Consider the following 13049-nt stretch of genomic DNA (forward strand, 5'->3'; position numbering starts at 1 on the left):
GGAAAGATCTATGAATACCCTAGACTGCTAGAAAGACAGATGAATGAATCCTAGAGCAAATCAGGCCTGAACTATCACTAGATGTCAAAAGAATGAATCCTAGAGCCTGAACTCTCACTAGATGTCAAGAAAAGTAAACTGAGTTTGTCGGACTGTGGAAATACCATGAGATGTGACTCAGAGGAAAAGATAATAATGCTTGTTAAAGCAGAAGGCAGTATAAAAAGAGGTGAACTGATTCATTCAAGAAAGCCATGGGCCTGAGTTTGCAAGACCTGAGCAGGACAGTTGATGACCAGGGCTCTTGGAACGGTCACCATAAGTGAAAGTCAACTTGATAGCAAATAAGAACGCAAGAACCTAATTGTCATAGTTAGTCGCTGCTAAAGCAGAGCGACTGCATCAGTGGAATTCACCTGTTTCCATTTATCTAATTTATATTCCATCTTTCTCCCAACATGGGATTCAAGGCAGGATATAAAAACATATGTTGACTCACCATTCAACAATTGATTCAGCGGGCCTAGGTGGGCCTAGGCCAGTTAAGACTAACCAATTCAGGCTAAGTTCAACTTCTGTTGCATGCTTGTTTCCCAGCAACTTGTATTCAAGCATCATGCCTATGATCCTGAATAATATACAGCCATCTATTGCTAGGACTACAGCCATCAGTTGGCTTATCCTCTGGAAGTTTGCCTTAACTTCTGCTAAAACAATCTAAACAATTCTGCTAAAACTGGTGGCCCATCATCACATCTTTACCATAATCATATTGGCGTGAGTGTCAAAAGAGTAGCCTCCCCAAGGAAGTATTGGAGTTTTACTATCCTGCTTCAAATGGATCAGGAAAGGCTTGCCACCACCTTTTTGACCCATTGGCAGAATATATTCGCTGGCACTCCATCCCACAACTGGCACTTTCTGGAATTGAAGGGCAACAGGAAAACAAGCCAACAAGTTACTTGAATTATGTTTGTTAGCTCTGCTCTGGTTTGATTCATTTTCTGGCATAGTTACAAATCTAAACAAATCCATTAGTTTCGTTAAGTTCTCAAAAGATGAATTTATGAAGAGGGGGATGCACACAGCTCCAACGTAAGCTGTTTGCCTCCACGGAAAGTGTGTGACTGGACTCCGCAATGCACTGGTCTACTTTAACTTGGAACGTAACCCTATTTTTATTTCCAGGGACCTGAATTCTAGTGAACAAGGCCTCCATTGTAAGCTGCCAAACTTAGTTCATTGGAAAGAGCCTATTTGCCAGTGATGTTATGCCAAGATACCAGGCAATTCAAAATTATTCAAGAGCTCCAGGAGTATTTTCCAAGAAGGCCAGTGCTTAGAAGACCACAAGATTTCTAAATTGATCATTGGAGTTGCCTTTGCCATCAACACAACCCCTTTCGCTTAGTGACTCTTTACAAAATGTGGTTTTAGCTCCTGATGGGTTTAACTCTGGCCTGGTACTGAATTTTGACACAGCATGTCTACCTTGAAAGCACCAGCAAATGGCATCACATACCATATAAATCTCAGCCATGTTAGCACATGGCAACTATAGCTTAAGTAACCTATGCACACCACTGAAGATTTCTCGCACTGAACTGACATGAATGCTTTCTTTGGCGACCAGCAGGACCAAGATTGTGGCTCTTGTTATGTATAGGAACTGTGGGTAGCTGGGAAAGATGATAAGGCCCCTTATTCTGGCAAACATAAGCACATCAGCCAGTGTCTGCCTAGATGCCTGACAAGAGTGGCCAAAAGTATCTCTCTCTTACTCACCCACCTGCATCAATTATCTGTGAATTAACTCTAGGTTACCACTTGATTACTCAGAGGTATTAAGTAGCAATATTTAATACTTATTTAATACTTAAGGTTACTTATCAAACAAGGACAGAGGCTATTATCTTGGTAAGCAAACCCATGGGCAGCAGTCTTTCTTTTCGTAGCAATAATAAAGAGACTGGTGGCTGAAAGCAAGAGATGAAGGGGCCTTCAGGTGGGAAAACTGGCTGGCTAGGCCTTGGGAGAAGTCGGAAGCTTCACATACCCCACCAAGACCCCACCACATCCTTAGCCCATCCCAGAACCCAAAGCCTACATGGTTACGGGTTCTGGAAACTGTAACTCAAAATCTGAAGCCTTGCTTGTTAGATTCCCAGGTCTAGTTCTCACTGGACTGATTGTTTGTAGGAGATATGCACTGCAGTCAATGGAAATCTTTCCAAGTATGTTCCACGCTGCTGTGCAAGAAGCCAAGCAAGGTATCATTGCAACATTGTTTTTTCCATGTTTGTGGCCACCATACTGACAGCTACATCCATACAAACCTGCCAGAATATTGAGATGGATCACATCAACCCTGCAACCAATCAGTGCATTGCAAGTCAGTACATTGCTTCGCTTGAAAGACAGGGCCTTTTCAAAGTTGACAACACCTTTATCAAAGCTCCCCATTATCTTGTGCATAACTCCTGTTTTGAGATGTCTGACTACACTAGCATTCTTAGTGGACGCTTTTAGATCTTGGCTGCCAAAAACTGAAAGATGTGGCCCTTGATCATGTTCACCGCTGCTGTGTTGTTCTCCATAACTGATCCTATGCCTTGCAGTGCTTTAATATTAGATGAAATTTGCCTTCCTCACAAAACAGTAGGGTGAGTACATCTGCAGAATAAAACAAAGCTAAGGATGCTGGTCCTTGAGAGATGCCCCTGCTTTGTGGATTTTAATTAATTATTATTATTATTTTGCAGAGGGTGGGTCCTAATTGGTTCTCTGAATATGTTTTGTCAAGAAAACCTTGCAATAGGATCACCATTAGACAGAGTCAGCTTGAAAGCACATAACAAAATTAAGGCATTGATCACTGTGGGCATTTAAAAAGTTCTCTCTCATATAAACCAGCACATTTTTCAACTGCCACCTGAGGAGGATTTTCTATCAATTGCTAGGTAATACTCATAATTTAGCTTCAACTGATTTTTTATCTTAGTGCGTATAATATAATAGGTTATCTCTAGTTTTGCTTATATAAGGAGTATTGTCTTCTGATTCTCTCCCCAGTGTAAACTCAGGAACCTATGGATTTCAGCCAACATGTGAATTTCAGCAGGTCTTTGATTTCAGAAATGAAGACGGGCCACTGCAGCTCTGTCTCAGCATCTGTTGCTAGGTTAAACTGGATGAAGGGCATTGTTAATCAATATTGGAAGGATCAAAGGTTCCCTCTCCTTGTCTTTAGAATAGAAATGAGCTGCCTTTGGCCCTCATTTTTTCTTATTATACTTTACATTAAATCCATTAGCAATGGCTATGCTGGCTGGGACATCTGCAAGTTGAAATCCAAAACATCTAGAAGCCCTCAACCTAAATCTGCACTAGAAGCTCAGGACCAGGAAGAAGTTCCATGTGTCTCATCTTTCTTGACAGAACAGTGTAATGCCCATGTTTCCAACCTGTGGAAAATGGGATAGGTGTATCAGGTACAGAGGCACATCTGCCATAGCAGGATAGAACTTCTCTACATAGATAAAAATACAAGGCACCCATTTGAGTCAGCAGTCTCAAGCATGGCAGCCACAAAGCTAGGCATCAAGAGCACATTTAATGTGTTGCAAAAGGGCCTATATAAAGCAGCCCATTTCTTATGTACTTGAGTCTTCATCCTCACTGTCATACAAAATTTTCATCTAGGTGTTTTACACATATGTATGCCTAGAATTGCAGACTTTTTTGGTATCAGTCCAACCACTCAACACACAATTTTCAAATAGCAACAACACTATATGTCCCTACCAAATGCTTCCCAGTTCAGACTTTGTCCTCATCTAATGCAAATGTCAACAGGGGCTCTCAGAGAAATCAAGTGTTGACATATTCCCTCTGTGCAAATCAAACCAAGGTGTCACTGCTGACAGCAAGAGAGACTGGAAACAGATGGTGCCCACCTAAGCAAAGCCTAGAGGCAGGCAGCACTACTGTTGCTTTGTGAATGTTCAGCCAACCATTGTAACTGGCTGGTCCGCAGATAAGTTAAATAGCAACATATTTACACCTATGTACATAATACAGGAATAGAGAAGTGGTGTGCTCATTCAAGACTACAACTCAGCAGCCCAGGATTTGCTTTGCATGCATAAAGTGCCAGGTTCAGTCCTAGGCAACACCAAGTTGTGCTGAAGAGGAAAACGCCCACTTGAAACTTGTAGATTTGCAGCTGGGAAATGACAATAATACTGTGCTGGATGCGCCAATTAAATTTCCATGATCTTTAGATGGCTGGAAGGTAATTTGGGATCTCTAGGTGATTTCCAGTAGATAAGCAAGGATGTCTGGCTCCTAAATTTTTAAACTGTGGCAACAACAAAGCAACCCCCCCAAACTAGAGCGTTGAAATAGAGAAAGGGGAAGGGGAGAGAAATAACCAGAAATTGATTTTGGAGAGGAAAAATGTGACATCCATCAAGTTATGGTAAATTCATAGTGAAAGTTATTGTAAACTCAGAGTGAATTCCTTGGCCCAAGATTTTTTAAAACACAATTTTAATAGTTCCAGTGTTGTTGTTTTTTAAAAAGAAGATTGCAAAAGCTTAAGATCCATGGTTGATGTCACTCCCCCAGCTTTAGAGTACATACATGGTTAATGGCCAAGACAATGTTCTCTTTCGCACTTGTGTTCCAAAATGTAACAGCAGCATGCAAAAGAGATTGTATTGTTCAAGCACACAATAAAGGCACACTTATACCACCCTGTAGTCAAACGCACATCCCATTCAGATATTGGGAGTTGTTCTGGCTCCAGACGCTGCTGAAATAAGCCTTGGCGTTCTGTCAACCATCCAACCCGGAAAGAAGTTTCTCAAAAGTAAATGAGCCTCTTTTCATTTTCAAAGGCTTTCGCCTCCTCTTGGTTTATTGGATTTCCGTTCAAGCTGTTGGGAGGTGAGAAGGGAAACAAGAAATTAAAAATGAAGCAGCTGTTTCTTCAGGGCGAGTTGTGTGTTTTTTTTCCCCCTTTTTGAGAATGATCCTCACTGCCTGTTTGTTTTGGGAAGGAGAGGCCAAGGTAGTCAGTCACTGGTGTCTGTGAGAAACCTAAGGATTATGGAGAAATTTTAATTTTTCATCCATTATTTATGGTTTGCTAATTGCAACTCTCTGGATTTTCTGGACTCCCATAAATCCTAACAATTGGCTATGTACTGTTGAGACATATATAGAAGAAAAGGAGGCATTGTGTTTGGATCCAGTGCCATCCAAGATTCCATGCCCCCTCCAGCTATGACTGTAGTCATTAAAGGGAGAGGAAGTACCAGTCCTTCCATTATACTTAAATCCAGCTCTATGACCTAATCAACCTACCCCTTTGCAGAACTTTGTAACCTAGAATCTGATCCTTGAGTTTGCATCCCTCCCTCCTCCATTTCCCTTTTGCTTTGTGTCTTTTAGACTGTAAGCCTGCAGGCAGGGACTGTCAGGTTTCTGATATTTGTAAGCCATTCTGAGACTTTGTGGTGAAGAGTAGGCTAAATATGTGGGCAGGGGGGAAAAAATAAGCAAAATGCTGGCTAAATTTAATGGGATCTGTAATCCAAAACATCTGGAATATATCCAGTTGCTGACCGCAATATCAGGATAATGCTAAAAATATTGAAACAGGTGTTCTTCAATTTTGAGGATCATCCTGGGCCTTCATTTGGCCAAAGATAATTGGGTTGCTATGATCTGGGCTCAACAGAACATAAACTAAATAGAAAAGCAAATACACATATATCACCTTGGATTGACAAGAGCTATAAGACCAAAAACAAAACAAAAACAAAACAACAACAACAAAAACCCACAACCTCCCCACACAGCAAAAAAGCAAAAACAAATAAAAACAAAACAAAAAAACCACCACATCTAGTTGCCTATGCCTAGTGTGAAAATCTAGGATGTGGTTGTTGGGTGTTTTTTAATATACAGCTCTGATGAAAGTAAGGAGATATTGCTTGGTACTGAGTACTAGCATACATTTCAGCTCTGTTACATTAACTACCATTGCCATACCTATTTTTCTCTGAACATCCAGGTAGCTTCTGCCATTATTAACACCAACTAAATGGTAGACACTGCTTGTTTTAGCTATCTTCTGGATTTCTGTAGTTTGGCTCAGGACTGTGGATCTAAACTAGGGTGGCTGTAAGTAAGTGAGGTTGGTGAAGTGAGGCTACAAGACCACACACCATAGAAATCATGAACAGATTTCTTTTCAAGGTGTGGAAGTGTATTTATGTCGTAAATCAAGGGTGGGAATCATCCAGCATTCTATATATTGTTAGGATAAAAACTGCAGCAGATCTAGCGAGCATAGAGAATGGTGAGGAATGCTAGGAGCTGCAGTTGAACAACATCTGAAGGGCTGCTTGATTCCTCCCTCTGTTGTTCAGAGGACCACATGTATGTCTTTGCCTTCCATTAACACACAGCTTTGCTTCTTTCTTTCCAGATGCACTGAGATACTGCCTCACATCATTCTGGCCATGTTGGTGCAGAATGATGGGAGTTATAACCTGATTCATGTGGAAGTCAACCAGCCTGGGTAGACTGATCTAGCAGTGGGATGGCCCTGAAAATACTGGGGTGCATATTCATCTTTACACCTTTTCAGGAGGCCTATTCCACACATTGAGATTCTGCATGTAAGTGGCTGAAAGCTCACAATGTGGTTGTCATGTGTTGGAAAGCTACCAGGCTGTCCTTACCAGATTTCTTTAATAGATGTATTGTCCTGGAGAGCGTCAGCTAGACATTTGGCTCCTCTAGCAGTAATCTGATTCTGGATAAGCCTTTAAAAAAGAATAAAGAGAAAGAAAAGCACTTCACAATTGGACAAATTCTTATGTTTATGCCTGCTTTGCAGCATCCTGCCTGTCATGCACTTGGCTTGAGTTGGTGTGTCTGAGATGGAAAATCAACACTTCTTTTGCTGAACAAGGCTGGCAGCTGGCCAGGAACTGGTGGTTTCTGATTTCCATCTGCATGGCTGCCCTCTTTGGCATCAGACAATCCCCCTACAGAAGTGCAGCCAAGAGCCTCCAAGCCTCTTCACTCTAAAGTGCATGGGCATCTTTCAGGGTTATTGAGCTGAATGGTACAATTGACCACACAGCTGGTCTCTGATCAGAGAAGAGCAGCTGTCGGGGGATTATTCAGGCTGAATCCCAGCTACTGCTGGAGGAAGGCAATTAGGCAACTGTCTTAATAGCTAGTTCATTGGTCCATCCAGCCTTAAACTGAGCCTGGCAACATATCTTCAGGGTTTATGCATGATTCCTTCCTAGATCTATTTGGGAGGTTCCTGATATTCACTGGTGGTCTTCAGTACAAATATTAACTAGGTCTACCTTGTATAGTTCTAAAAATCAGACAAAATCAGGCATATTCAGAGTGACATGGTATATTCGTAAATTTGCTGACCACTTTCAAATGGCACATTTCCACTGAGGGAAGACATGAAGGGGCTCTTCGGTGGGACCAAACACTGCAAGGAGTGAAATTCTCATGCCAGTATTAGTTGGTCTAATCTTTCCTTTGCCTGCTCTGAAAAACTGCTGATATTTCAATGGGATATCTGATTTTTTCAAACCAGGAGTGTTTCCAGCTGAACTGAAGGCCATTTTTTCTCCACCTTCAGACATACCAGAGGCTGTACCTCTTCCAAAAGTGGGCTTTGTGATTTCTGTCCCAAACTTGAAATAATCAGAGGTTCACTTCCAGTTTGATAGGACAAAAAAGGCATAACCCCCACCCCCACAAAAGCAACTCTCCATATCTTGCTCTAGTGGACAATCCCTTTTTCTGGAGGCTTTTGGGATGAGAAATTTGCCTTTCCAAATAATAAAAGAAAAAAGACTGCTGGTCTGGCCCCTAAAAACAGTCTGGATGCTCCATATGGTGCATGGACAACATGCCCAGCTTTACCCTAGACCAAGAATTCGAATCATATGGCACTCCAGATGTTGTTGGACTCTAACTCTAATTTTCCCTAATTTTAATACTGTATTTTATTGTTTTTAAATTGTGATTATTTAATTGTACTTTTAGTATTGGGATGGGGGGGGATGGGAAGGGACTATTTTGAATTTTATTGTATTTTCTATGTATTTTAATACTGTACCTGTAATCCACTGGATTCCTTGTGATGGGGCGGGCAATAAATTATTATTATTATTATTATTATTATTATTATTATTATTTCTTCTGCCAGCCTTAGCCAGCAGAGCCAATCTGTGGTGAGAACCACTGGAAGCTGCATTTCCAACAACATAATTCCCACTCTTCCCCCAGACAGATGTCCTTTTGCCATTATGTGTCTTCAGGTTGACTTTCACCCTATTGTATGGTTTTCTAGGCAATATTTATCCAGCGGAGGTTTGCCATTGCCTTCTTCTAAGGCTGAGAGAGTGTGACTTTCCCAAGATCACCCAGTGGGCTACCATAATGGAGCAAGGTTCTGAATCTTGGTCTCCCATAGTCCTAACCCAACACTCAAGGCACTTCACTACATTGATACCTTCAACCTAACCCAGAAATCCATGCCATACTTCTTCCTAGACAGTTGCGAACTCTGCATTCTCTGAGCCTGTACAGAAAACCAATGTGCACTGCCAACTTCAGCATTGTTTTGTCATCTCTATAACTCCCCCTCAACTGTTCCCAACAAAACTTTTGAATGTTATTATGCCACAAGGTACCTGTATGTTTTGCCACACTGAAGTGATAGCAGCTTTAGGAGGAGAAGGGAGACTTAAAAAAAGACATAGTGTGGAAAAACTTAATGATGTCCTCCCCTAGCCTCATTCCTCAAGGCACAGAGATGCCAATTTAAATAGAATATAAATGCAGAGAAACCTAAATGGTGGTACTCTTGTGTCTCTTCAGTTTTGAGACCCAAAGGGAAAAGCAGCACTTGCTGGAAATAGACTGAATGATTCTGGTGCAATTTGCATTGATGTGCTGTGTGCCATAAAGAAAAAAAATCAAAACAGAAATAATTCTTATTAGACTAGCAAAGGCAGAGAGGCCCTTACAGGTATGTGGAAACCAAGCCAACCTAGAATCTGATGTAAGCAAATGCACTCTCTAGTTGAGAATTACCACTGTTGACATAATGACTGAAAATAGGCCCAGTCAGGCTGGCTGAAAAAGCAGTGTCTTCCTTATTGCTTGCATAGAAGCCTTTCAGCTAATTATAATCTTGTTGTAATTATATACATTCTCCTATTATGTGAAAAATAGTTTTATGGAGTAATCCTTTTTGTTGGACACAAGGTCACCTTAGAATATAAAGTTTAAAAATACAAAATGTACATCAGCAACGATGATACAACTTCAACTGTTTTGTCCCCTCAGGAAAAAAAGGTATCAACTGCAATAGTGGTATGCTTAAAATCAGCAGGGAATATGTTTTCTAGCCAACTTTTTAGACATAAAGGCTTTCTATAGGGCTACCCAGTTCCACACAGTTAACTGTTTTTGGAATTGTTGGGAAAAGTAGATTTGGAAAAGCAGATTATGAGGTAAAATTAAGTAAGGCTCTGGCTTCCATGGGAAATAGGCTGCTATACTAGACTGGTGTGATTCAGCAGGTCTTTTCTTATATTCATCTGCTGCAGTGCATAGATAAAATTCCATAGTTGCAGTGTGAGATTAGTCTGTGGACAAGGAGCAGGAATTCTCTCACTGTTGAATTCTTCCCCTCAGGAAAGTCCAAAAGTCTAGTTATTTTGCTATTTAAAAATGCCCCAACTGTTTCCCCAGTTTTGGGACTGTGTTAGAGGTAGAAGTGAAACAATAAAATCCTGAACTATTGGCTTAACTCCTCCCTTTTAGAAAGATATTTTGCAGGACCATTAACCTCCTCATTAACACACCTTTAAACAACGCATGAAATAATTATGCTGCATAGCTGCATTTCCATTATAAATGCTAGACAAGCCCCAGCTGACAACACATTTGTACATATATATTTGCATGAGTACATGCAGAGAAATCTCCAATATATAGTAATACAGTAACCCCTGGGGCAAACTATCAGCGTGTGACTTGTTATTTGCTGTTAAGATGGCTTTGACATCCCCCCTTATGACAGTCTCATGAATGAGAGATCACCCTGAGCCCTGGTCATTAACAGCTCTGCTCCGGACTTACAAACTGAAAGTTGTGACTTCCTTGATTGAAACATTTGTAATGGGTTCTTCCTCTTTTTCTACTGCCTTCCACTTTACTAGACATCATTGTCTTTTCCAGTGAGTCATGTCATCTCATGATCTGTCCCATGTGCAATAGTCTCAGTTTAGTTGCTTAATGAGAGTTCAGGCTTGATTTGCTCTTGATATGGTCTTTTTTTTAATCCATGGTACTGTATCCATTGAAGTCTCTTCATCATTGCATTTCAAATCAGTCGATTTTCTTCCAGCAAGTTAACTTCATTATTTAGCATCATAAAAGGTGATAGCTTAGAATTGCTTCTCTCCCCTCCCCCTTCTAATCCCACTGTGCATCCTGATGCATTGCATCACTCACCTGGATGGCTCTGGCATAAAGGCAGAATGTGTGTACAAAGCTAGAGACAGACTCTGGGGCTGTGCATATTGGCAGGAAAAACCAGCCTCGGGGAGGAGTCGGAGTGTGATGTCCATATGATGCAGGTCCTGGCTCCTCCCCCAGGCTGGCATGATGCCACGCGCCGCACCACATGGTGTGCAACATCATGCTGCTCCTCTGGCGCTGCGTCCACATGACGCAGTGCCAAAGGAGCACTGTAAAGCCCTGGAGCCACAGCTTATCACGCTCTTTCCAGGGCGCAAAAAGGAGCCACTTTCTGCAGCTCCTTTTTGCGCCCTGGAAAGGCCAGATCGGGGGCATGGTGTGCAGTCGCCACAGTCCTGATCCAGCACAGCTGGAGGTGGCTGCAGGCCACCCCTTAGGGCAGTCTGCACAGCCTCTCTGTCATAATTAAAGCTGACCAACCTTTTAAAAAGAATGGAAACCTAGAGGGGCATGTCAACATAATGCTGGATTAAGTCGACAGTTCTACTTTTTACAGGCTTGCATAAGGAAATTTCCAATACACCTATACGTGAGCAGGCCCTTTCATTCGTAGTTCTGGTTTGTTCACATAAATATGCTTGCAGAACTATATACTCCACTGGTGTTGGACAGAATCTTGCCCCTTGGGTCTACTCTAAATGTGACCAAGTTAATTCCAATCTGAAGTAAATTAATGTAGTTTTTGTACTTTTTTCTGTTTTTTTAGCACATTTACAATTCTCTTAATGCTTGCTTTTATTATAATAGATTTCTTGTGGTTTTCACATTTTTTTTACTATTGTGTTTGTTTTTATAAACTGCTTTGAGGGCACTGCTTAGATTAAAATTCAGGCTAGAAAGATATAAAAACAAACAGCACAAGCACAGCCACACATAGGAGGCAGAAGTACCTGCCTAGTAGCTGGACTAAGAACGTATTTTTCACCATGGTTGAGCAATCTGTGGCAAGGTGACAGGCAGTTTGTGGAAAGTACTAATACAGCACGCCTGTGATATACGTGGGCGTGCCATACGCAGCTTTCAACTTACACTGAAAGCCATACTTCAGTAGTGGCAATGGTGTGTGCACCTGTGGCGTACGTGCCATGCTGCATGCACAAGCCTCGTTGTTTTCAATGGGGCTCGAGCATTTGTGGTATTTCCCTTATGCAGGGGGTCCAGAATGGATCCCGCACGTAAGGGAAGGGCCCATTGTACTCTGTTTAGCAACATGTATTAATTCTCACAACCTAGCTCTCTAACATGAAGCAGATGGGAAGATATATCCAACAGTCCATCTTTATCTGCAGAAACAAGGCATGACAATCTGCAAGCCTCAATCTAATTTCAAAAGTGTCTGCAAGTGATCAAGTGGCCTCTCTGGCAGATTAACATTGAGTGAATGCAGCTCTTGGCAAAAAAAAAAATACTGCCTGGAAATTATGGGTTCAAAACTGTCAAGTATCAATGCATACAGGAAAAGTATCCATTTTAAAAGTCACTGTGGTATAGAGGTTTGAGTGCTGGAATAGGACTCTGGGAGACCCACTCAGCCATGAAAACCCACTGGGTGACCATGGGCAAGTCACACTCTCAGGATCAGAGAAATCCTCTGAATAGTTCCTTCCATGAAAAGCCTATGAGAGTGTTGCTGTAAGTCATATTTGACATGAAGGCACTTGTCAACATAACAAAAAGTATCCCTTTGGTCATATAATAATCTGGATTTAAATTCTACATATAGCAATAAACATAAGGCACATCTGACTTTCCTCACTGCCACATCCCATTCAGACTCATATACAGCAACCAGTACAACGATTCATTCAAAGCCATATTTCAAGGACAGCAAACAGGCAGCGCACAGGTTATATTAAATCCCAAGACTACTTTTTTTGGGTTCTGCACCCTTCTGCACCCCTCCTTGGCATTTGAAAATGGAATTTGGAAAAGCATCCAAGATGCACCTGGAAATATCCAGAAACTGTACTTCTTCTCTAAAGGACGTGCCTTAGTATGTGTATGTGTGCGTTAGGCAGGAGAGTGAGAGCTTTTAAGCTGTTGGTTAAAAACCGTAAGTAAACCTTTGAGTTCTGAAAATATGCAAGAAAACTGCATTCTTAAAAAATGGAGCAGCTTATGGGAGTGAATTAGCCCATGGAGCTTGCTCACCTCTGCACTCACTCCAAATATTGTGTCAGAGTGATTCAGATGGTTCAGTGTTTCAGATGACCTTCTGTCAAAATAAGGCAAATGCCTCACTTTAGGTCCTTGTGCACAAAGTTTACCATGTCCAGAACAGGATCCATAGCCCAAGGGAATGACTAGAGCTCTGACTTCAGGAGCCACCATAACTCACCATAGATGGCCCAATCTCTTGTTGACCTTTAGCATTTCAGCAAAGCCCTCTGCTGCTTCGTCATCCAAGTCATTCTTTGTGAGCCTGGTTGGGGAAACAAAAAAGG

General features: G+C 41.6%; 1 protein-coding gene across 6 annotated transcripts in view; it reads right to left on the reverse strand.

The window, feature by feature from the left end:
* Positions 1 to 4534: 4534 nt before the first annotated feature.
* The window catches only part of NOD1 (nucleotide binding oligomerization domain containing 1), a 50950-nt gene continuing 42435 nt past the window's right edge, over positions 4535 to 13049 (reverse strand). For all 6 annotated transcript variants that reach the window (XM_089532840.1, XM_089532838.1, XM_089532841.1 and 3 more), the window contains 3 exons: positions 12944 to 13027; positions 6756 to 6839; positions 4535 to 4940 (listed from right to left, as the gene is read on the reverse strand). In XM_089532840.1, the coding sequence (XP_089388966.1) occupies positions 4868 to 4940; positions 6756 to 6839; positions 12944 to 13027 (241 nt within the window). In that variant the 3' untranslated portion in view covers positions 4535 to 4867. The remainder of the gene's footprint in view (positions 4941 to 6755; positions 6840 to 12943; positions 13028 to 13049) is intronic.

This window comes from Sceloporus occidentalis, unplaced genomic scaffold, assembly GCF_023333645.1.
Source record: "Sceloporus occidentalis isolate IW3139 unplaced genomic scaffold, rSceOcc1.0.p SCAF_7, whole genome shotgun sequence".
Lineage (NCBI taxonomy): Eukaryota > Metazoa > Chordata > Lepidosauria > Squamata > Phrynosomatidae > Sceloporus > Sceloporus occidentalis.